At 50.6% G+C, this 25,094-nt stretch overlaps 1 protein-coding gene across 23 annotated transcripts in view; it reads left to right on the top strand.

The window, feature by feature from the left end:
* Nucleotides 1–25,094, top strand: part of MICAL2 (microtubule associated monooxygenase, calponin and LIM domain containing 2) — a 240,883-nt gene that overhangs the window by 137,702 nt on the left and 78,087 nt on the right. For 4 of the 23 annotated variants that reach the window (XM_060399897.1, XM_042233052.2, XM_060399898.1 and 1 more), the window contains exons 18-21: nt 3,510–3,572; nt 9,831–10,017; nt 11,542–11,630; nt 13,332–17,342. In XM_060399897.1, coding sequence (XP_060255880.1) covers nt 3,510–3,572; nt 9,831–10,017; nt 11,542–11,630; nt 13,332–13,730 — 738 coding nt within the window. In that variant the 3' untranslated portion in view covers nt 13,731–17,342. Of the gene's footprint in view, nt 1–3,509; nt 3,573–8,719; nt 8,828–9,830; nt 10,018–11,541; nt 11,631–13,331; nt 17,343–25,094 lie in introns of those variants that run through there. The other 19 variants (XM_060399900.1, XM_042233053.2, XM_060399901.1 and 16 more) reach the window with 9 other exon arrangements.

Genomic DNA, 25,094 nt, shown 5'->3' with positions numbered 1-25,094 from the left:
CTCATGACAGTGAGTTGGAGCCTCTTTCTGGAGGACTGTGCTCCCCTGAGCTCCTCTGTTCTGTCTAGCCCCACTAGGGCTCATCTCCATGTGTGGTGCTGAGTGTGCCCATGGCAGAGTTACCGCTCATTTGTTTCCACTCTGTTAGACTGAAGCACAAACCAGAAATCCACTGGGCTGTTCCCTGGGCTGGTGCATCAGTGGGACGTTAGGAGCTGCCTCCTGGGAGTCCCACCCCCACTGACCCCCATTACTGTGGGGAGAAGAGTGCAGGCAGGGTCTCCAAGGAAGGAGCAAGGAACCTTAGCAGCCCCACCCACTCCATGGTCCCCAGTGTGGGTGCAAAGCCTCCCTGGAGGGGAAGCTGGGGGTGGTGTGGGAAAACAGAAACACTTCTCATCTTCAGCTCTACTGAACACAGCCGTGGCTGAGATGCCCAGCAACTTGTTCCACGTCAGCTTTGGTCAGTGGTTTGACCTTAAGGAGTCACCACTTTCTCATCAACAAGAGAGTGACTCTTGGCTCATCTGATAGTGACCTCTGTGGTTAGAGACTGGCATGCTGGTCGTTGTCATCACCAAGGCTTCCGAGTAGCCTTTGGGAGAAGAACCTTCCCTGGCGGGTACTTCCTGCTATGGAAAAGGTCACTGGTGCCCTGGCCAGGATGATGGGAGGAGCGAGGGCACCTAGGCACAGGCAGGCAATGACTGGTGCTGCCAGCTGGGCAGCTGGGCCCCCACTGTGCTTCTGTCTGGCCCAGACCCTTTCCTGCTAGCCCTGAGCTTGCCCTTTATTTCGTCCTTAGGGAAGGCCTGGCTTGGTCACTGTCCTCTCAGATTTGGGAGCAGAGGTGGAACAAGAGAAGTGACCACACTTCCCAAGTTCCCTGACTTGGTTTCCACTAGGTATTAGTTCTCTCGGTGATGGCAAGAGGCAGCCTGCCCAGGTACACGCAGGGCCACTGGGGTCTGGCAAAGACACTTCTTATCGCAAGACTACCCCGTCATTCATTATCTGACTCCACTGAGGCCCTTGGCTGCTTCTCCACTGCGCTCTTCAAACAGCTTTAAATCAACATCACTCATTAAGCCAATGAGTGAGCATTCGTTCATCCAACAAATATTTATTGAATGACAAGCTGGTGTCAGGCATTTCACTCTTGGGATACACGTCAGTTATCAGGGGTTACATTCCTGCCCTGATGAGGCTTGCATCCTAGTAGAGGGAGGTATAAATAATCTATAATATCTAGGTAAATTATATGATGTATCAGAAGACAGTTTTTCCCATGGGAAAATTAGAGCAGGTAGCAAAGACTTGGCACGCTGGGGAAGGGTAGCAATCTTAAATGGATAACGGTGGGAGAGCTCTTCCTGGGAAAGAGAACTAAGCAGGAACAGAGCCTCAGAGAAGAAAACAAAGGCAAAAAAAAAAAAGAAAGAAAACAAAGGCAAAGGGAGGAGACTAGTTCCCAGGCTCCTGATTCTAGCCTGTGTTCTCTCTTCTGAACCACAGAAGCCACGTGTGAATGGAGGCCTTGTCAGAGGGAACAGCCCAGAGGCTATGTGCATAGAGCCCCAAGCCCAGGCTCAAGGAGGGCTGCAAATGGGGTGGGTGGGCTTCAGGAGCTCCTCGGGCCCCCACCTCTACAGCTTTGCTCTCTGTTTCTCCCAGGTTGGGGTAGAACAATTGCTCCCTATTATTTCTTATCCCATCTCCCTAGCTAGTCTTAGCCATCAGATGATGGTGTCATTGGACAATTTCAGTAGCTTTTGACTTACTAATTACAGGCTGATGAGCCTGTCACTGTGTGGCTGGGAGTGATTGGGGAGTTCTCGGGAAATGGTTGCCGTGGGACACTTACCCTGTCTGTGGACTTGGGCTTGATACCCACAGACCTCTCCACATCTCACCATGAAGCCGTTGTAGGCAATTAAGCACAGAGTGGTGAATTTCTAGCTTCCAGCAGTCTTGGAAAGGATCTTGCCCACTGCTCTACCCCCCTGCCCCCACCTGCAACTTCCCTGCCTTGCCTGGACCCCACCATTGATTCCACACCAAGCTCTGAATGTGCAGAATCTGACAGAGTGATGGCCTCCTCTGAGAAGACTCTGCTGCCCCTTAAAGCAGGTGACAACCTGGTGACAGTTTCCTTCCGTTCTGATGGAGCTGAGAGAGCTGCTGCCCTGGAGAGAGCCTGGGGCCTTCACGCTTCTCCCCAGCAGATTCTGGGGCTGCTCTGATGCCCAGAGACTGTGCCTCAATTCAGCGGAGCCAGAGAAAGGAAAATGCTCTTGGAAACTGGTGCTTGGTTCTTGGCAACCTCCTGGCAGGCAGAGTGTTTCGGTTCCTGCCCCAGAGCCCTACACCTCAATTCTGAGGATCCAGGGATAATCATCTCCTCTTAGAAACAGACCTAGTCAAACTTTTCACGAGGAACACTTGTTACAGGGATGCAAACTTGGGTCACCGAGTCCAAGAAATGTAGCCAGGGTTCTGCCTTCAGACTACGCTTGCCTGACCGACATATTGCCTTAAATTTCAGTGTGATGCAGCTAGTTTTGGGCCTGAACAGTCACAAGAAATCTTGAGGTCCCCTCATTTAGGGACCAAATTCTTACCAGGGTCTTATCTTTTATGTCATTTTTTTAAGACAATGGGCTATGGGCTCATGCCCAGTCTGATCATTCATACCATCAAACCAGTCCTCCTGTAGCACCATTAGCCCCCATCAACCCTTGGTTAACTTCTTTCTTCAATGCAGGAGGCCACTGCCAGTTTAGCCTTTAACATGGCTGCTAGCCACTTACCAAGGCTGGTGAGCTCTTGCAAGATCAAGATGGCAGCGGAGTATTTACACAGCTGAGCCAGAGGGAGGGCCTCCGGGGGTTGGGGGCTGTAGTTTAGTCCTGAGTCAGAAGAGCAATGTGCATTGCAAAAGGAGCTTTCTCTAACCCCAGGGGGTGTTTGTTTTAAAACTGGATTTGCAGGGTTTACTCTAGAGATTTGCATATTAGAAGCTGGGTGAGTCTAGCTGGGCAATCTGCCAGTGTTTCATCTGATAGCAAGGGTAGAGTTCAACACTGGCTCCAACCTCATTGTTCTCTCTGTTCTGGGGATAGAGCTAGGCAATCCTTTGGAGGTAACCTGTGTACATCCCAGCCTGGGGGATTTTAATTTGCAGGGAGGCAGGTGCTGTAGTGAGCAGGATGTAGGCTTGGAGTCACACAAGACTCGGTCACACAAGACTGAGACTTGGTTCAGCTCACAGATGACTTGCTTACTTGCAGTGTGGCTTTGGATGAATTAGTAGACCTCTCAGCACCTTAGTTTCCTAATCTTCAGAATGGAGGTGGCAGCAGCTACTCCTGAGGGTGATTGGAATAATGCAAAGACCTAGCATATATCCAGTCCCTCAAATATCCAATAACTGTGCTATTTCCCCAGTGGAGAATTCTGGAAGAAAGCTCACTTACCTAAAATGCATGTTGATTCCTCTCTTTCTAAAGGCAAAGAAGTCGCCTTCAGGTTTCCATTTCCAACCCGGCCACTTAAGAACATTGCGGCCTCAGGTGAGTTAGAGCCTCCCTGAACCTCGATGGCCCCATCTGCGAAGGGGGATTATCAGACCCACCTCGCAAGGCTGTGAGGGTTCAGTGCAGCTCAGCGCCTGGCACCAGGGGACATTGGCGCCCACTGGGAGGTCACAGCCCCTAAGGCCTGCCTGCATCTCAGCTCTGAAGGTATCATTTCCAGAGCCCCTCAAATAAGGCAGTTTCAATCCTTGCCCTGAGCATATGGCTGAGGACTCAGGCACACCAGTCCGTCGGCTGATTTTCCTCATCCAGGGACTCCTCAGGGAGGAGTATATTCCTATTTGCCCAGGAGACTTCCCTTGGCCCTGTATGTCAAAACCTTCCCTTCCCTCAAGCTCTCAGCTCTAAGGCCCTGGAAACTCTATTCCTCAGCCCTGCCTGACCCATGTTGGTTTCCTGATCCTCACGGCAGGTCAGGTGGAGAAGTACAGCCTGGACACCTGGTATTCCTGGCTGAGTTCCAGGCCCAAGGGGGATGTTACCGTTGTCTGGACACAAACAGACCCGAGTGCCTACTTCCTCCTTCCTTCAGAGCATCTATCATGTGCCAGGAGTGTAGAGATGAGAAAGACAGGGTTATGACATCAGGGAGTGCAAACCAGAGTGGAGATGACCCATCTCCCAGCTTGGAGCAGGGTAAGAAGGGTTCCAAAATCCAGACAGGGACATGCTTGGTGATGGTGCTTGTGACGACCATTAATGTCATCATGTTTGAATCTCAGTTGACTCAAGAAGAGGGAGAAGCCAGTGCATTCATCTGGGTGGGCTGTATTATTCTTACTCGTGCAGAGGAGGGAACACAGCAACTGCAAGTTCCTTTGTGTGAAGGCCACCCAGGAGAGGAGAAAAGAAGTTCCAGAACAGGGAAAATTAAAGCTGCATCAGTGGCTGTGCTTTGGACTCATTAACCATCTGCCAGGCAATTCTTGGGAACCCAGCACCCTGTGAGGTGCACCCCAGATTCTCTGATGACCCTTTCACAGCCTTGTGAGGATGGCAGTGGTCTCCCCATTTTACAGATGAGGAAGCTGAGGCTCACAGAAGGGAAATGATGTATGTGACATTAACCTAATGTGAAGTTAGATGATGGCCCACCTGAATTGTCCAACCATTCCATCTTGTTCTAATTAATTAGCTGGAAAAAGTAGAATTTCCAAGAGGAAAAAATACCCCATATAGTATTTTGGTTTTTCTTTTTAAATCTCTAATCCATGGTGGCCTGATTCTTCTGGATACAATGAAAATGAATTACTAGAAATATGGTCATGCACTTGGATGTGTGGCTATGTTGAACTGCTCTATAAGTGTCTAATGCTTTCACTTACGGTGTTCCTTGGATCACAGATCAGTTCCTGTTAGTGAAAAATATCCCAGTTCTTAAAAAATTACAAAAATATTGAAAGATACATAAAGGGTGCAAAAGCAGTCCCATGGCCTTCCAAAATGACCATTTCTTAAAAAACCAGTGACTGTGACATGTTTGTTTCTGACTAGGTCATCTGATTGCCCAGATTTGGATTTGGAAAAAGTACTCCCAGCCAAATTGTAAGCTTTTCTCTGGACCAGCTCCCCAGGAGCGCAAATGCTTTTGCCTTTAAGTGCAGTAATTTCGTTGTTGAGAACCTCTGGCTTCTGGTCCTTACTCTGAGGTCAAACCATAAAGAGTTTTCTGGAGGTTTCTCCATGAGTGGAGTTTCTTTTCTTCCTCAGGATGCCCAGGATCCATTCATTTCCAGATTGGCTAGAACAGTGCTACTTAAAGTGTGTTCCATTGGCAGGAACTAGTCTGTGATCCAAGGAGCACAGCAAGAGAAAGCATTAGACACTTGTAGGAGAAGGCAATGGCACCCCACTCCAGTACTCTTACCTGGAAAATCCCGCGGATAGAGGAGCCTGGTAGGCTGCAGTCCATGGGGTGGTGAAGAGTCGGACACGACTGAGCAACTTCACTTTCACTTTTCACTTTCATGCATTGGAGAAGGAAATGGCAACCCACCCCAGTGTTCTTGCCTGGAGAATCCCAGGGACGGGGGAGCCTGGTGGGCTGCCGTCTATGGGGTCACACAGAGTCAGACACGACTGAAGCGACTTAGCAGCAGCAGAGCAGTTCAACATAGCCACACATCCAAGTGTGTGATCATATTTCTAGTAATTCATTTTCATTGTATCCGGAAATATCAAGCCACCATGGATTAGAGATTTAAAAAGAAAAACCAAAACCTAGTCACTCACCGCTGACCATCTGAGGAGCAGTGAGTGAGCATGAGTCCAGGTGGTCAGGTCTGCACTGTCTTGGAGCCAGGAAGACATCGTACCATCAGGAAATGGGAGATAACCTGAGACTCCAGGGCAGCATCCTCTTTTACTCTGGTCTTTGGGGCGGCCTCCTCTCATCCCTGAGACAAGTTCTCCATCACCTGGCCTCCTAGTGTCCTTCCAGGAAGTCCTGGCTACCTCTTGTTCTTGGTGTTCCTGGCATGGTTTCCATGATACAGTTGGGAAGGGCATATAAGAGCACCAGTGTTGCTTTCCTTGAGAGTGCCTTCATTTCATTATTCCTAGGAAAACTGCTGTCATAGGTAGGCATGTGGATGCAACCAGGAGAAAGGAGTCTTTTATGACTAAGGGCCCACAATGAAAGGAAGGACAGGGCTTGATCTTCACCCTGGATCCCTTGTGCTGATAGAATAACCGAGCAGGCCCATGACTGCACAGACATGTTTTGGCGGCACCCCCAGCCACCCCAGGGCCCTCTGCTTGCTTCTATAATTGCTCATAAGTCAGGATTGCACAGAAGCTCAGCAGCACAAAGTGCTTATTAGCTAAATAGTTAATAAGGTCTCATTAAGGACTTGTATTTAAAGCCCCAGAAAGTAGAGTCTCGCTCTCTGCTCACTCAGGGAAGGCAGTGATTGTGCGTGGGCATCTGGCATCACACGGTGCCTTCCTGGGAGAGCGCCTCAGAGCCAGTTCACACATGGGGTCAGGAGAGACAGTCACGCAAGGGGAGTATGGGCAGTGAGGTAAATCTGACCTCTTCTGTCTTTATTTTGCTGTAAACGCAGGAAGTACTTGGTATTCTCAGCTCCTATCCGAGGAGGCCTGTGTTGGAGGCCCCAGCAGGGGGTGGAACATCAGGCAAATAATGGCTTATTGTCCAGAGCCAGTGCACCTGAACCTCTCTTAGGAGCAGGAGCCAAGTTTCTTGGCATTTGTGAAATCCTGAAAATGGTAGCGTGTATGCTCAGAAGCAGAATCCTAATCTCTTCCAGACGGGGCCAGCTTTGAGAGTGGGGAGGGTAAGCAGTCTGGCAGCTGCTGCGGCTGAGAAGGAGCGAGCTTTGTGAAATCTGAGGGGGTCCCACCTGTCTGGGAGCAGACACCCGAGAAGGTCCCCGGCCACATCTTCCATAGTTCCCCAGAGAGCCCCACACATGGTCTGGCACGACTGATCCAAGTAGCTGCTGGTGCTGGGGCTTCCTTAATGAGAAGCGGGCAGGCATCCTCTGGGTCATGTCTTTCACCCCAGCCTGCTTGGCAGCCCTTCCCTCTTCATCCTCTTTTTGTATCTGTGCGTTTGTTGGTGCCCAATGAGTTGGCCTCAGGTTCTGAGGGTGGGCCCTGCTTCCAGGAGGCAGGACCTGTGGGCACCTGCTGCTATTTGCTTTGTTGTCCCTTAACTTCCTGCTTTATCTTTGGGGCTTTCACTGTGAATTGTGTGGCCTTCCAAGAGCGGTATTGGGTTTAGATTGAGGGCCTTCCTTTGTCCCCATACAAGTCACTGTTACTTGCCGTGAAGATGGCTATCAATCTGTGACTGAGGGCCAGCAGTCTACATTGCTGCTATCTGTGGCCACATCTCCCAGAAGCTGGATTCAGAGGCTGCGGAGCGTCTCCCTCCAAGGCCTTAGGATCAGGAACCGTGTTTACAGATACAGTCTCATATCGTGGGTGTTTGCCTCCCTGCAGAGGAGATAGCAATATTCCCGGGCTGGCCTTTCAGAGCTGGTGGGGGGAGAATAAGCTGGGAGTTGCCTGGGGGTGTATGTGTGATTTTACCACATCTGCGTGGATTGTCAGCTCTCACCCTTTCCCCAGCTCCATGACACACCAGTGGGGATCCAAGCATTCATGGGTATGCACGGACCATCATGCCTTCGGGAGTACAGGCACCCACGACCCATCAGGCTGTGGTCTCCAGGGCCAGCGTGGAACTGACTTGCCCAGCACCAGCTCTGGGGCCCTGGGCACTGCCACCTGGAGCTCCCTGTCCTGCTCCCTGCACTTGTCCAGTGGGGACCACCATCCATTCCCATTTCAGCCACTCTTTATTGGCAAGGTAGTCTGTGTCCTAACCTGATAGAACTGAAGTCAGGCATAGCCACAGTTCCCTAGTGGACACAGGGGCTGCAAGGGAGGCTGGGGCTGCCAAATTCAGAGGGGTGGGGAGGGAGGAGTCGAGCTCATCTTGGCCCAGCCCTGCCAAGTGCCCGGCATTCACACACGTGCCCTCTCATTCTTGCCGCAGCTCCATGGTAGGCACCATTTATTCCCATTTCACTAAATGAGGATACTGAGCTCAGCAGTTGAGGGCTTTCTGTCCCATCTTAGAACTGTTAGTGGTAGAGCTCAGTCCTAACCCTCCTGATCTGGGGAAATGGGGAACAGCTCTCCCCATGTAGCTGCTCCAGGCCCTCTAGAGAGGGGAGTCTGGGGAAGGTCAGCTTCAGTGCAGCTGGCTTGTTTTCTTAGTGTGAAGGTCCCCCAGCTGGGGCTCAGGAGACCTTAGCAGAGTCCTGGATCTTGCACTGGTTTCTAAGTGGCCTTGGATAGATCCCTTCCTCTAGGATTCATTCTCCCTCTCTGTGAACTGAGCAAGCTGAACTCCTGAAGACCATGTACTCCCAGTGGATGTAGTTGTGAGTCACCCTGCTGATCTCTCTTTTCTCCATCTGCAGAGTGCCTGCTGCCGACTGCAGGCTAGTGAGGCCTCTCCTGGGACGCTGGCAGCTGTTTGCATGTGGGTGTGGAGCTCTCCCACCTCCAGCTCGCTCATGTCTTCCTTCCTGGTGCTAATGGCCTCTCCCTTTGTCTCTGTCTCCTTTATCTCTGCTCTTGGGTAGCTGACAGTAGGGAAAGTATCCAGCGGAATAGGGGCTGCAGCTGAAGTTCTGGTCAATCTGTACTTGAATGATCACAGACCTAAAACTCAGGCCACCTCTCCAGACCTGGTAAGGATGCGCACCCTTCCGCCTTCACCCACAGACACTGGCTCTGGCCTCCCAGGGAGGGTGCCTGGGATGCGGAGAGGATGGCCTGGCCCCCTTCTCATGGGACAAGAGGGGCTGAGAACGGGCCGGGTCAGAGCGGAGGTTAGTGGCGGGGGCGGGGGTAGGGGGCTATGTTTCCTGTAGACGAACCTTAGTCGGCCCCCTTGTGGGTCATTTCAGAAAGCAGAGCATCTTCCCTGCCAGCTGGGGCTCTGGAGAACTCGGGGAAAAGGTCAGGGAAGGCCATCTACAGAGATGGACAACCCTTACTACCAATGTTTAGCATCCAGTATAGACTGGATTAAGAAGTAATGGGGAAAACATCCCTTTCCTCTGAATTCCCCCCTCCTCCAGATGACTCTGCTCACTGTCACCACCACAGTCTGAGTTCTTTTGGAGTCCTTTTGGCACATTTCCCTGGAATCACCCAGGGGTGCCCCTCCTGCCCTGGGCCTCACCCTCCCCTTCTGCACTGAAGAAGTTCATTGGCACCCTTATGCCCCTTTCCTGCAGTTCTCTTACAGTTTTGAGGCCATGAGCCTTCCCTGCCTGACCTGTGTCACTGCAAGGGGACAAGGATGGATAAGACATTCTTTCAGTGACCTCGCTCTAGACCCAGGCAACACTTAACCCCTGACTCAGATTGCTGGAGATGGCATCCCTGGGCAGGAATGTTTGTGACGGACACCTGCTCTGTCAGACGAGGAAATGTCACTTCCACTATGAAACCAGGGTGTCCAGCAGCCTGCCTGGGAGTACAGTCAACGCTGCCCTGGCAGGGCTGGGGTCTGCGTACCTTCCCACCCTCACTCTTGGCAGCAGTGCCCCCAATGACGAAAGCAGCACATAGCCTGTGAGGCCCCACAAGGCAGGCTGGCATCTCTACATGCCCGGCCTTGCGTTTGTAGATGCGGTGTACACCCTAACATGCTGTTCTTCTCTTCCGATGCCCTGTGCCTGCCAGGAGTCCGTTCGGAAGACGTTTCCCCTGAACGTGGGTGGCAGCGACACCTGTTACTTCTGCAAGAAGCGCGTGTACGTCATGGAGCGGCTGAGCGCGGAGGGCCACTTCTTTCACCGGGAGTGTTTCCGCTGCAGCGCCTGTGCCACCACCTTGCGCCTGGCCGCCTACGCCTTTGATGTTGATGAAGGTAACCCCCAGGGGCCAGGGTAGCACTTGTCTCTGGCCTGGGCTCCTGACTCTGGAGGCTCTGGGACAGCCAGCACTTCCCAGGGAGTATTGGTGTCATCAGAAAAGCAGTTCGGGGTGGGCAGGGATCCCCTGCTAAGGGGAGAGGCTGCCTGTGGTGGGCAGGGGTCCTGAGGAAAGGGGAGCTGGCAGCATGGGGGCTGCACATGCGTAGGGAGCACCTACCAGGCACCACGTGTTTATGGACATTTTCTCACTCAGTCTCACTACCTTCAGTCGCCCCTGTGTGGTCAAGAAAATCAAACCTGATAACTTATGTCACATGCTTGGCACCACACCTGACATGTGAGAGGGGTTCAATTTGTTGTTATTCGGTTGCTAAGTCATGTCTGACTCTTTGGGACCCCATGGACTGCAGCACGCCAGGTTTCCCTGACCTTCACCATCTCCCAGAGCTTGCTCAAACTCATGTCCATTGAGTCAGTGACACCATCCAACCATCTCATCCTCTTGCCTCCTTCTCCTCCTGCCCTCCATCTTTCCCAGCATCAGGGTCTTTTCCAATGAAAAGGGGGGGTGGGGTTCAATACATGATGTCATATTCATATTATTATGAATGAAGCATGTATTGTAGGAATGGCCATAACTGTAACATGCCCTCTGCTGAGTGGCCTACCAGAGTCATCAATGAAGGAGTCGCTTTCATTGGAATGAGTGATTAATTTCTAACCTTCAGCACTTGATGTTTGCACTATCATATAATGACAAAGCTTGTGATTCCATACCCTAAAACTAACTGCCTGGGTTCACATCCAGCGTATGCCACTTCCAGCATATGGCATATGTATGCCACATACAGATAACCTCTTACCTGACCTCTGGGTCCCTCAGTTTCCTTATTTATAAAATGAGGATAACAGTACTTTGCTCATAAGGTGATCACTGATTTAACTCAGGGGAAGGAGTTAAGATAGTGCCTGGTATATTGAGTCCTACTCAAGACTTCGCTGTTGTATGATCATTCCCATCACTGTTGTCACTGGGGTAACAGTGGAGCAAAGAAGGGTTTTCTGGAAGGTACCCAGTATCCTGGGCAGTGGCCAGTGGCCCAGTGTGTGGCTCACTGGGTTTTTCTGCCACCATCTGTTCAGTGCTGTTCCCACCCCCAGGGGTCCCAGAAGCAAGAGGAACTACAAACAGAGCTGCTATTCCAGGCTGTCCATTTTGCTGCCTGGCAACTGGCCTTGGGAAGAGACTTGGCCTGAGGGATTATCTGAGGGTTTCTGCCCCATTCCCGGGAGAGTCCCCCCGGTCCCCCACCAGCGTTGCTGCAGCTGGTGGCCTCCTCTCCACGCCTCTTCTTTAAGGCAGATGACGGAAACCATTTCCCACGTTTGCACCTTCCTGGGCTTGTTTCCCTTAGTGGTGTTTCTCTGACCTAGATGGGGGCAGGCACTTGGCTCAGGTTCTGCTGTGGCGCTGGTTTACAGGAGAAAAACCTCTGAGTGTGTGTTTCTTTTTATAGGCAAGTTTTTCTGCAAGTCTCATTTCATTCACTGTAAGACCAACAGCCAGCAACGGAAGAGACGGGCAGAGTTGAAGCAACAGAAAGAGGTAGGTTTTATCTTGAAAGTGGTGGTGAAATGGGAAAGTTCCCTGGTAGGAGGAGGTTGTCAAGAGTTCCTGCAGGTGAGGCCAATCTTTCTAGCTTTGGGGGGCTTGAGACTCAGGTGAAGAGGGCTCTGCTCCCTGGCAAGAAGGTCCCTGTGTCTCAGTCCATTCAGCTGGCCTCTGGGATGTGAGCTGTTCCAGATGTCAGCTCCCAGAGCAATGACTGCTGCTTCTCATGAGAAGCCTAGAAGAGCTTTCCCATGTGCCAAGGATGGGGCTAAATGCTTAGCCATGCAAAAGCCACGTAGCCCCCAGGGCCTGGGGCCCCAGTGGCCACAGAGCACCATGAGCAAGGATGCCTGGTATAGGGCCAACCCTCTGTGGTTTCCAAGTCCTTTCCCCAGGCTCTTGGATGTCAACAAAGTGACTGGCCTGCTTATTTTCTAAATGGGTTGTGATAGCACCCTCCCTACCCCTACCTATGGTAGCTCTTAGCCAGCATCTTCTTTACGGCTTGATTAATCACCCATCTCCGGCAAGACCAACAACTTCAGCTTTTTTCTGATTTCACAAGTAATATGGGCTTCCCAGGTGGCTTATGTGGTAAAGAATCTGCCTGTCAATGCAGGAGACACAAGTTCGATCCCTGGGTTGGAAAGATCCCTTACAGGAGGAAATGGTAACCCACTCCTGTATTCTTGCCTGGAATATCCCATAGACAGTGGAGCCAGGCAGGCTACAGTCCATGGGTTCGCAAAGAGTTGTATACAGCTGAGCAACTGAGCACACACAGGCGCACACACACACACAGTAGAAAAATGGCTAAGTAAATGAAAGTCTATAAAGAAGGAAAGTGAAATAACCCATCATCACTCTATCCTGAGAAAATCATAATTAACATTTTGGAACATTCCTTTGTAGACTTTTTCCTGTATGAATACAGTTGACCCTTGAACAGTGTGGGAGTTAGAACCTTTGACTCTCTGCAGGTTCGAAAATTCATGTATAATTTATAGCCAACCTTTCATATTGATGGTTCCTCCATATCAATAGATTCAACCATCCATGGATTAGGTAGAGGTGTAGTATTCATTACTGAAAAATCTGCATTCAAGCGGACCCATGCGGTTCAAACCCACATTGTTCAAGGGTCAGCTGTATGTTTTCACCCAGTTGGAATCCTACCTTGCAGTTTCATAGCCTTCTTTTTTCACTAACAGTATATTAAGAACAGTTTCCCATTAAGAATTCTTTTGGAGCCTAATCTTTGATACCTGTAAAAGATGACTGATAATTTATTTGCATCCTATATTGTTGGACATTACTATTTGCCTTATTAACATTTTACAGGGAATGTCTTTGTACCTGTATCTTTATCCGTATTTCACGTTGTTACTTAGGGTCAATCATGAGAGTGAGATTGCTCAGTCAAAGGGCATGTATATTTTGAAGGCTCCAGAGGAAACTGATCCCTGTGATCAGCTCCCACCTGCCCCGCCTTCCCCCCGCCCCTCCCGGAAAGTTACACCCGTGTTCAGCCGCCTTCAGCCGTGCACAGGAGGTGCTGAGATTTTAGGGAGGGGTCCTGGTTGCAAATTGTAGGGTCTGCCAAGTCCTCTGTTTGTTGAGTCTTCCTCTGCTTCCCTGGAGGAGCCCTCTCTGAGCATCATGGACTGAATACCCTCACCTTGATCTCTTTCTCAGGAGGAGGGGATGTGGAAAGAGCAAGAAGCCCCTCGGCGAGACCCTCCCGCGGAAAGTTCTTGCGCCGCTGCTGCCATCGCCACGCCGGAAGGCAGCCCCCCAGGTATCTCCAATTCCTTCTTTAGGAAGGCGCTAAGCTGGTCCCTCAGGCTGCCGTGGGGCCTGCTTCACCTTCCCCGGAGGCTGCTTAACTGGATTCAGGGACTCCTGCGCGCCACCAGCCTGCATATCAGGGACAATGCTTACAACTACTGCTACACCTACGAGCTCCTGAGCCTCGGGCTGCCCCTGCTCTGGGTGTTCTCCGAGATCCTGGCTTCCATGTACCGGGAGTCGGAGGAGTCCCTCCAGAGCATCCGCGACTGGCTGCTCAGATGCGTCCCGGCCAAGCTGCACTGAAGCCCAGCCCCAGAGTACCGTAACATTTCCCGCGTAGATGGCGGCGTGTTCGGCCAGCTCAGGTGCTGGCCAGGGAGCCCCGCCCTTGAACCAGTTAGCTCAAAGCCAAAGAATTTCCCGTCGGCCACCTGCACCTAGCCTGGTCGCAGTGAACATCTGCTTCAGGCCACCATGACATGAAGGATGTTTTTTTAATAGCTTTGTACTTTTATACCAAAGCGAGCCATACTTCTAGGTTTACATTTCAATTTTCAACGTTTAATAAGCCAAGAGAAAGCTTTTTTTTTTTCTATGAGTGTCAGTTTTTTTAAACACGGGTTTGAGGTTTATAACTGGTATTACAAAAACCCCTTCCATGTTGTGGTCTTGAAATAGCCACTCCCTGTAACGTGAATAATTTGGGCTTTTAAGTAAACCAGAGCCAGCGTGCGATCTCCTGACAGTGCCTTCTGATTTTGTGCCTGGATACCACTTGTCAACATGGGACAACTGTTTGCAACATGAAAGCATAGTAATTTAGAAGGAAAAAAACGGAACAGAAAGGATGAAAGAGAATTAAATCTACAGAAGGATATGGCAACATGTAGTTACCTGTTACCTGTCCTCCCAGGGAGAAGGACTATTTTGCTCCCTTGTTCTGATGTAAGATAGTAGCTGCAAGATTGCCCTGACCCCAGTACCAAGTTGCAGCCAAATTATGTAGAACCACAGGGTTTCAAGTGAGTTGCTACAGACATACGTTTTCCCTTCCCACTAATGGGCATGGCAGCCAAAGCCCGTTGGCCCCTGGCCACTCAGAACTCCATCAAACTGATGCAGTCCTGAGGAGGAGTCATGTCAGCTGGTGGCCTTTCAAGCCCTCCTTTTGAGGTCCCCAATCCAGGTTGCAGTCTGAGCCAAGGCCATTCAGGGTCCACAACACTCGGACTGAGGGAGGAAACTGCCCTCTCATGCCATGTCCTTTGGGATGGAGGGTATTTGTTAGCACCTGACAGTATTATTTCTGGAAAGTGTGACCTCCCCTGTGAGCATGGCTTGTAGGCATTCTGGCTTCTTAGCCAATCAGCTGCCATGCATATTTGGTCAAACGGTCAGAAACCATTGATTATTGAATTGTCCCAGCTGAGGAATGCATCTGATCCAGGGGGAAGCTCCCGTGTCTTGACTAGCAGAGGAGGCTGGGAGTGGATGCTGTTATTGACTTTTGCATAAGAAATGTACCTTATTAAGGGCAAAACGGGCCTTGGGCCCACCTACATTCTTCATTCTGCGCATCTAGAGGCCTCAGTCTTCCCAGCTCCACTCTGCCTGGACATGCACGGCTGCTGGGTCGGGCTGAACAGTGGAGATGGCTGATAGAGAAAGACCTTCCGCAGAGTTCAGTGTATCTAGAGTTGCTGGGCCCTGCCTGTTACGCTAGAAAGATCCTCTAAATTAAGAAAGGATGGAGTCTGGTGGGTTAGGAGCCAGAACTCTTAAGGGCTTTGAGATGCCAAGTTCTCCAGGGTGGGAAGAAGCAGGGAGGCATTTCTATAATATAAACACTTCCCTAAGTCCTTGGGTAAATCAGGGGCATAACTGCGGCCAAGTCCGTGGGAACTGGTGCCTCTGTCTTTGTTGGAACTGTTCTCATCCTATGACTTGCATTGTGTTTTTCCAAATTTTTGCTGATATTTTAGTGTTCTCTGGGGGGAGGAGCCCTTGATTCGTTTCATGTTTGATTCTGAAAGTCATGATGTAAACACATCACAGCTGTGTCACTGTTATTCCCGTCAGCTCAGGGCAGGATGAGATGCTTTGTGGGATGCTCCATGAAGCCAGAGTTAGGATCTCTGAGAATATCACTTATGGCCATAAGGAGACTGGTTTGAATTACTCTGGTGAGACAGGGCGTGCCTGTCAGAAGCCTGAGATGTTTGTATGTTCTGAGACGTTGAACCTTCCTGGTGGGGCAGTACCAAAACACAAAAGTAAGTCCTGGGAGCGGGATGTTTCTAAACCTCCATAACGTATTTAAGAACGAATGTGGGACACTAGAGTAAAATCGGGGCAGAGAGAATGTGGGGGGCGGTGGAGACAGGGGATTATTTCCCATTGTACGGATCCACCCTTGCAGATAAGTCACTGCTCACTTCCAGAAAGGTTCATCTGTCTTAAGCAAGCCATAACTTGTTTGGGGGAGTTGCTCTTTTTTTTAATGGTTGCCTCATTTTCAACTCCTGTACCTTTTCGTATTGTCCATCAGTTTCCTTGTTCCCCCAACTAAATTCTCTCTTCTGTCTCTCTCTCTCCAAACCTTACACTGTGGCCATCAGTGCATTTCAGCCTTCCAGTGCTGCACCCACTTCTTGGCTGACACACTTCTGCTCTGAGGTGACTGGTTTTCTTGCCAATTTTCAGAGAGTGGTACTAACCCCTGACCTGCTTTCCGCGCCCCGTCTCCCCCACTCCCCCCGCCGTGGCCTTGGTTGTGCTAACTGCGAGCGTCTTGCCTACTAATGGACTCACTCATTCGGTGGCATGGTTGGTGAACAATGTGGGGTGGCGTTCAGCTCGAAAGCGTTTCTGAGTCCATCCCTCTGAGCCGGCTGCCCAGTCCACTCCAGGTGCATGGCCCACCTCCTCTCTATACTCCAAGGCCTGCATGCATGCTTTTCTGGTCGCACTTACAAAGCCACTTACCTTCCTGGGAGGGTTAACCTGGAATGTGAGACTGTGCCATAGAGAGGGCCCTTCACCTTTGAAAAGAACTCTTTCATCTCTCAGCCTCTGAAACAGCATATGCATACAAGCATCTTCTTCAGTTGCTTTCTAATATAAAGGTTATCAATGTTACCAATCCGCACCATAGGTGACTCGTTTTGGAAGGATTTTTTTTTTTTTTTAAATTTCTCCCAGGCTTCATCACAAGCTTGGCCCAGACTCTCTATTTTAAACATACGATCACAGTTTTTCTAGTGAATCTTTCCTCCCCTGCAGCCTATACTTTCCCTCCCAGCGTTTTGCTTTGACTCTTCTGGTCTCTCTAGGCTCATAAAGCCCCAGAGGATACAGAAGCTTCAGCTAGAGCAGTCGTCGTCACAGGCCAAGGGTGCCTTGGAGAGCAGCCCCCTTTCAATGCCCCCACAGCTCTGCTCAGAACACATCCCCCTGCTGACTCTGCCTGGAGCAGCAGGACACTCACAGTGCTTTTAAAGAGAAACACCACACCTAGTCCGGTGGGGCTGTTGAAGGCAGGCCTCGCAGTCCCAGGATGCAGGTGGTGGTGTCCTGCATGCGGCCCAGAGCCATGCTGACCTCTCTGCACAGCCCTGCATGCTGCATTTTGTTCCCTCGTTGGTGCAGATCCCAGCCAGGACGAAGTCACCGTTCTTGTCTTATCTTCTCTTGCAGAGTCTCTCCCCTTTATAGAATGTCAACCAAAGAGTGCCCTCCTCCCCCGAGCCTCCTCCTTAGCTAGCCTCCCCCCACCTTGTCACCATGCATGTTTGTGACCTTTGATAGTCATTACAGTGCCACGTGGAACCCTGTATTTTGCACACAGCAAACAATGTTTAGCTTTATTTATGGTATTTGATGCTGTACATGGAAATAAATATGGTTCTTTATAAAGCTCATTGTTTCCTCTCTTCTTTGCCGTGGAAGCTGCTCAAACCTGAAACACAGGGGTTGGTTGAAGGGGTTGGCCTTTCCTGAACTGGCGGGCCTTGCACTTGTGGTGACATGGAGCTCTCTGGGGCTGTGCTGGGTACTCTCAGAGGAAATATTACCTGGGGGTAATATTTGGAAAATATCACCCATGCTCCGCAGCCAGGCTTTGGGGGGCTCTTCCTTGAAAACTCATGGTACTTTTCTGCTCTAGGTGCTGGGCATTGCTGGCTGAGGGTCAGGGTGCCCTCAGCTACAAGGAACAGACTGTATTGACAACTGCTTGCATCCATTTCCTGCACACATCCAAGCTGCGGACCTGTCAGAGAACTTTACTTAGGAACCTTACTCTAACTTAGGTTCCCGTGCGACAGAGGTTGCTCTTGACAGTTTTGTGCTGGCCCGGCTGAGTGATGGGTATAAGGTAAGAGGAAGGACTGGATGTTTGTTTCAGGATGGCAGTGCACATGGCAGGTGTATTTATCCAAGGAGGAGAGTCATTTGGGCTGCTAAGAGCCCCACTTTGCCCTCAAAGGCTCAGGTCGCTCAGTTTCTTAGGCTGCAAGGCTCTGCCCACAGGGCCACTCTGAGGGTGTTTCCATGGCAGGCTCTGGCTCAGTTCCACTTGTCTTTAAGGGAAGGATTTGAAGTTTCACTCAACTCATCTGGATGGTGTCAAAGAAATCTGGTCCCTCACCTCCCTAGGGTGGATGCCTTTCTTGGCCAGGCTGGATGTGCTGGGCTTCTGACACTGGCATGTAAATTCATCTGTGAACTTCATGAGGGCCCTTGTATCTCTAAAGGGACACTTCCGAGGCCCTGGGCCTCTGAGCCCAGTTGCTGGTGCCTGGAGCTGCCTGGCATCATGACCAGGTGTTGTTCCTCTTACCCAGGTGAGATACTCTTTCTGTTCCCTGAAAGGAAGGGTGTTAGGGACTAAAGTCAGGAGCCGGGTTGGACAAGTGACTTATTCTTTTATTCATTCATCTATTCTCGTGTTCACTGAATGCCTACCATGCCCTCGGCATATTCTAGGACCTGGAGATGCAGCAGGGAGCTGCACAGAGCACCGCGCCTCCCTGCATCTTGGATTGTGTATATCTCAGTGTCGTCGTACTAGGCTTGACTCGTTTTGTTTAATTCTGCGTGCACCTATTTATTTGTACATGCATACATTTGTTTACTCAGCTAATACTTAGTGAGCATCTACTGTATGTTGAGAATATAGCAGAGAATGAGACAGACAAAAGTCCTCATTCTCATGGAGCTTACAGTGTGGTTTTGATTTGAAGTTGGGTTAAAACAACATTTTCCGAAGCATGACAATAGAACACTAGCTTTGAGAGGTGCTTTGTGAAGAAAGGGCTCCATAGTCCCAGAGTTTGGGAAGTGTTTTATACTTACCATGCTGATCCTCCCAAATCTTGGTGATCCACGAGACGGGTTAGCACATTCAAGTCTGAGGAGTCCTTCCGTAAGGAAGCCTAATTAACTTTTTTCTACTGGGTTTTCCTGTACCTCTTTGAAGTGAGTTTTTTTTGTTTTGCATATTACATTCTATGTAAGTGTTTATAAAATATTCTTTACTCAGAAACACTGGATGAAAGAAATTAAAATAAAAATGTAAATAATAGAATTAAGTATTGGTCAGGTAATGGAGTGGTGACTTTGTAAACTTTAAAATCTCTGATGGAAAAAAATCTCAGAGGGAAAATATGGCACAGATCTGACTTATAAACAGCTTTTAAAACTTAATGTATAAAAAGTAAAAAAATAGTCAATAGGCAGGCAGACCAGGAGAAAATCTGCATTTGATATGATAACAAAGATGTTCGTTGCTGTGGCATTTAGAAAGTTCCTGCAAAGCAATGGTCTCAGGCACCTTGCTCATGTAGGTAGTATTTGTTGATTAAAGACCCAGTCCATAAACGGGCAAAGGCTATGCATGAATAGTTCATAGTCAAGCAAATTTTAAAACCCTGAAACAGCAAGCATTTCCAAAAATGTTCTAACTTGGCTTTCAAAGGAATATATAAATTAATTATGCTGTACCTACTAAATAAGTAAAGGAATAGTGAATAGATTGTAAGAAAAAAAATGCAGACTTAATCACTAGTATTAAGTGAAAAGTTAAATGAGGACAATCTTTTCTGGAAAGCAATATGCTAACGATTACTAAGACCCCCAAAAAAGGGATTCTGACCTCTGGGCCCAGTAATCCCACTCCAGGAACTGATCCTAAAGAAATAATCCAGCCAGAGAGAGAAAGTCCCTGCAACCTGAATATGGAGTAGGGAAAGTGGGTCAAGTGAAGTGGGTGAGCGTGGGCTGCTGCTGCTGCTGCTAAGTCACTTCAGTCATGTCCAACTCTGTGCGACCCCATAGACGGCTGCTCTCCCCTATTTCTGTGAACTCATTCGCTTTCAAGGCTTTTCCTTTAATCCCTTAAATAAGTAAAAGAAGCAACTGGTACTTTCACTGCCCCAAGGCCAGTGTTTCCAAGGAGTCAAAGAGTTCCTGTGTGGTACCTCATCAGCTCTTTACCTCCTTGGGTTGATACTGACTTTAAAGTTCACTGAAGCGACAGGCGACCTAGAGCAGGATCTTCAACTATTAAGCATTTTCACCTGTCCAAGGCTCAGGCCAGGAATCTGGTGCTGCTCACAGGAGAGGCCTTGGCATAGGGGAGGGCCTTGGACTTGGCTGAAGGCCCAGCTCTGACCCCAACACTTAGTACTGACTCAGGCAGTCCCTTCACAGAAGAGCAAGTCCCTTCTGTGAATGGGGCTAGCGATGCCTCTGGCGGAGGGTTTTGTGAAGGCGGAGTCAGTGAGCGTGCCCAGCAAGGGCTCTTGCTGAGTTATAGGGTGAACTTTCCTGGCTTCATGCAGCAGAGAGTGTCCTGAGGCAGGCATTCGGGGTCAGAGAGACTCAGAGTCTGACAGGACTTCTGAGAACCAAAAGGGTCTCAGTTCACATGGGGTGGCAACACCTATTGCTCTCTAGCCTTCCAGTCCCCCAGCTCTCTTGAAGGTAACTGGTTACTTCCCTTTGGACGTTCTGGCCTCAGTTTGAGCCCCTTCTCTCCCACTACCTGCACTTTAGTTTTGCTGTAGTGAGTGTCTTGAGTCTCAGCAGAGGAGCCGTCTCCAGCTCTGTCATGGGCTGCCTGCTCACCATCTCCGCTTCGCTCTCTGCACAGTCTCCAGCTTAGATGTCCACCTCAGGCTTCTGATCTTCCCCTGAGCCAGACTCCACCCTTGGCCTTCACAGTCTCCGGAAATGGCAGTTCCGTTCTTCTTGTTGCTCAGCTCAGAGCCTTGGTTGGAGTCATTCTTGGCCCTTCTTTTCTTGGTCCCGCATCCAGTCCATTAGTGAATTCTAAGTACGACCAGACTCTGTGTCTCACCACCTCCACGCTGCCGCCTGGTCCCAACCACTATTATTTCTTCCCACGTTTTTCCGGCGACCTCCTGCAAGCCCTTCTTAGAGTTCTCCCTGTGCCAGCCAACCTATTTTCAACCCAACAGCTGGAGTAATTCTGTTAGAACTTAAATCTGATCTCTCCTCTGCTCAAAACTCCAAAGGCTGCCCAGCTCCCTGAGAGGAAGAGCCAGAGGCGTATGGTGGAGTCAGACGGTTCTATAGAGTCTGGCCCCTGTTACTCTGACCTGCTCCCCCTCCCATGCCGTGTCCCAGCCACATTGCCCGCTGCCGTGTGGCATTTGCACTGGCTGTTCTCTCTGCCAGGAACACCGTTTCCTGGTATCCATATGACTGATCTCTTTGTTTCCGTGTCTCCCTCCCTGGGAGGTCCACCTTTCATACCACAACCTGTACCCCCAGCTCTCCTGATCCCCCTACCGTTTACTTTTTCCATAGTACTTGTCACCTCCGACTGTATTATATAAGTCACTTACTACCTACATGTATTGTTTATGTTTTCCTTCTGTTGAACGTAAGCTCCTCAAGGGTGGGAGTCTTTGTTTCTTTGGAACACTCGTATACACCCATCAGGTAGAACAGTGCTTGGCACATAGCGGACCCTCGATAAATATTTGTAGAATAAATAAAGGTCCTGCCTTCCAGCCTGGACCTCTGACTCCACTGACTAGGAAGCCTGTGGCCACCTGGGGCCTGAGATGATCTTGCTGGTGTCAGGTCACAGGAGCAGAGAGAACCCGTAAGAGCAGTAGGCATTGTGTCTTGCTACCTCTGCAGAGCCTTTGGATTGATTGGGAGAAGGGAGTTTTGGTTTAGTTTTCATTTTGCCTCCAAGGGGTATAATCTGCACACAGCCTCTCTTGGCTGCGAGTCAGAGCAAGTATGTCGGAAGCTGGAGGCCTGGGTTGGCCCAGCATGGTACCTATTTGTGGCAGGAGAAGGAAGAAGAGTCAAGATCTGGGGACTAAGCCTCCAAAGCTGGCACTGTGAGCCAAACACAAGTAGGAAAGTCAGCTTCCTCTCTAACTTCGGGCCACCACACTGTCGGAAAGACACTGCATGACCCATCCCTTCCTCCCAGCCCTGATGGAGGAGGCCTTGCTGCTCGGAGGGCTCAGGACAATTTGGGGGCCCATCTGTAGCTGGTGTTTCCATGGTATGTCTGGGCAGAGGGCTCTGTGAGATGAGCAGATCAGCTCTGCTGAGGGCTGTGAACAAAGGAAGGGTTGGGTCCTCCTTCTGGTTGGCTTTTGGTTTACTTGAGTTGGTTTCTGCACAGAAGTTGCTGCTAAAGCCGGGCAGGGTCCTTGGAGGAACACTGCTCACGCTGATTCAAAGCAGTAGAGGGTGAGCCCGAGTATGCATGTCTGCACACAAACATGCCCCACAGTCAGCCTGGGGACGCTTGATGAGCATGCCACTGGGCAGGAGAGCCATGCCGCATGGCAGGTGGACCCAAGGCCCAGGGCCACCCATCGGTGTGCTCATACCCTGAAAGCCCCTGGAAACTGGGATTCCTAGCAGTATACTCTCCTCCAGGATGACAGCTTTAGACAGGATGTCTTTAGACACCTGTGCCTTATCTTTGGAAGGGACATGCACTGCAAAGGCCCTTGGTACTAAACCAACAGATCCCTCCTAGGGCAGTTGGGTGGAGGGCATGCTTGACACAGGCTCCTTGCCAGGGCCCTCGCCCATCCTGCTGGGGGCTTGTCCGTGTCCCCTCACTCAGCGCAGTCCAGGAGGAGACTGCACTACGCTTAGTACCCTGGACAGCTGCCTGCTTGCTCTCAGGTGCACTCCCTGCCTTTCCCCTGCTCTGCTCTGTAAGAGGAGTAACCCCTGCAAACTACATCTCCCAAGCTCCTTTGCAACTGGTTTCCTATTAAGTTTGACTGTTGAGACATTACTAGTGAGGGACTGGAGGGTGGGATCAAGGAAGAAACCAGGGTATTCCTCCATCACTCTGTATCCCAGGCAGTGCAGCGTACTTCCCATGGTACCCACCACCTACTGTGTGGCCCTGGCCTCTGGGCTCATAGCACTGGCTCCTCCCAGAGTCCCCCTAGCCAGTAGCTTCCTATTGTTATTTGTCTGTGCATTGCCTTGTCATCCCTATTTGACTTTTCAACTTTGACCAATCGTTATTGGTTTCCTTTATTAACTTTACTCTGTTGAATACCTGACTTGGGTTCTGTTTTCTTGACTGATAAACTTAAGTTCCATTGCTCTTGTTAAACTTCTCTCTTCCAAGAGAACAATGGGCAAGAGTGAAGAGGGAGCTTTTACAAGCCCAGAGCCAAAAGTGGCTCTGGCAGTTAGGAGCTGTGTGACCTTGGACCAGTGAGATAACACCTCTGAGTTTCAGTTTCCTAATCTGTAAAACAGGCTTAATGGCTGTACCCAGGAGAACCTGTTGCTTCGTTGTCTTCCTGGGTTCTGGAGGAGAGTGGAGGGTCTCCAGACTTGGGGAGAAAACGGGAACAAGTTTGCCAGCAGAGAGAGGGGCAAGGATGCTCCCTGTAGGAGGGGCCTGGCCACAAAAGAGGCTCAGGACTTGGCTGCTTGGGGCCAAGTGAGGATAGACATTTGCCTGGACACTGCCTGCCTCTGCCTCTGGAGTCTCCTCTTTCCCCAGGGAGCAGGTGTCTGGCCTGAGCAATGAGAGGAGACTGAGATGCTCAGCTCTGAGCAGATGTCCTTCCCTCCAGGAGGCTGGGGCAGCTGCCCTGGGAAGGGCTGGATCATCCTCACCCTCTACAACCTGACACTTCCTCCCCTGGCAGCTCCCAGCCCCACTGAATTCTCCCTATGAGCACTGATGACTTCAGGCAAAGCCTAGGACAAAGAGCAGCTGGGCCTGGGGGAGGCAGCACCAGTGAGCACACCCGAGCCCTTCACCTGGGGCTGGTCACAGACATGCTGCTCTGTGTCCAGGGCTGGCTAATCCCATTCACCCTTGGGGTGGCCCTGGTTGAGTTACTCTGGTCTCTGCATTCTGCCACTCACACAATGAAGATGATCATAGCATCTTTTCAGGATGAGGGGATATCCAAGAAGATGAATGTAAACTGCTAAACAGGCATGTGGCCCCAGGTGATGAGTTGGGGCTGCTTTTGTTATTGCTTTTAGATTACTTCCCTTGCAAGTACTAGCACCACCAGAACTACCGCTACTGGTCTGTGGATGTGGCTAGGGATCCTCAGGGGACTGCGAAGAAGTATCTGGAATAGAAGCTTGAGTGGAGATTTCCTCTTGGGGCAGCGCTGACCTGAGACCCAGCGGTTGCCTGGGCCTTGTGGGGCAGAAGGAAGGGAGGAGCATGTCCTCCTTGGGGGTCTTCTGCCTGCGCGAGGTGGTGACAGAGGAAGCACCAGCTTCTTTTCCACAAGTCTCCATGACCAGGTGCCCCCCGGCCCCTGCCCCTCCCCTGATACCCAGGCTCCCCTGTGAGGAACACTGGCCCTGACCCTGCTGCACTGGGGGATCTTCATTCAGCCACCTCCCCACCCCTCCAGAAGCCAGGGAGCCAGCCTTACTCTGATCTATCCCTCAGCCCTGCTGGCAATAACAAAACTCTGCAGGAGAGAGGAGGAGGAGGAAAACAGACCCCGGGTGTTCTTGCAGGTTTGGGCTGGCCTCTGAGATATAGTGGGTGTGTGACTGCCGCCTGGCACAGCTCGCCTCCACTGCCTGCAGCCGCCCATCTGGCCAAACTGCTCTCCACTCCCTCTCCCCTCTTCTCCGCCCTGTGTGCTCAGCTGATAGGCCTCCTCCAGTCATCACAGCTGGCTCCTCACTGGTAGCCCTTTCTCCTCCTTGTGGGTCCTTCCATCCACCTTCCACTCTGTGACCAGAGCTGTCTTTCTCGGAGGCAAATCTGATGGTGCCAACTGCCAGCTTCCAGCCCTTCAGTGGTTGCTCCCAGAGCAAAACCCACCCTTCACCTCACTGTTCCTGGTCTGGTGTCAATGCAATCATTTCCCTCTGGCTTCTTTTCTCTACCCTCTTGCCCTCCAGGCGCATGGACTTAGTTTCCATTCCCATGCAGGTGGCAGTGCTTTCTCACTTTGGTTTTGCTCCCAGGGGTCTGCCCTCTGGAGCACCACCTCTCCTCTTCCTGTTCAAATCCTACTCATCCTCAAGCCCCATTGAAATGGTGCCTTGTAACCAAAGTCTTTATTGCATGGAAGTTTGACCTCCCTCCACTCGCAGCTCATCTTGGCCTCACTCTTTTGGGTCTACCTTATAACACAGGTGTTTGTGAACAGA

This window comes from Ovis aries, chromosome 15 (genome assembly GCF_016772045.2).
Source record: "Ovis aries strain OAR_USU_Benz2616 breed Rambouillet chromosome 15, ARS-UI_Ramb_v3.0, whole genome shotgun sequence".
NCBI classification, from domain to species: domain Eukaryota; kingdom Metazoa; phylum Chordata; class Mammalia; order Artiodactyla; family Bovidae; genus Ovis; species Ovis aries.
This window is presented reverse-complemented; position numbering and strand designations above follow the sequence as displayed.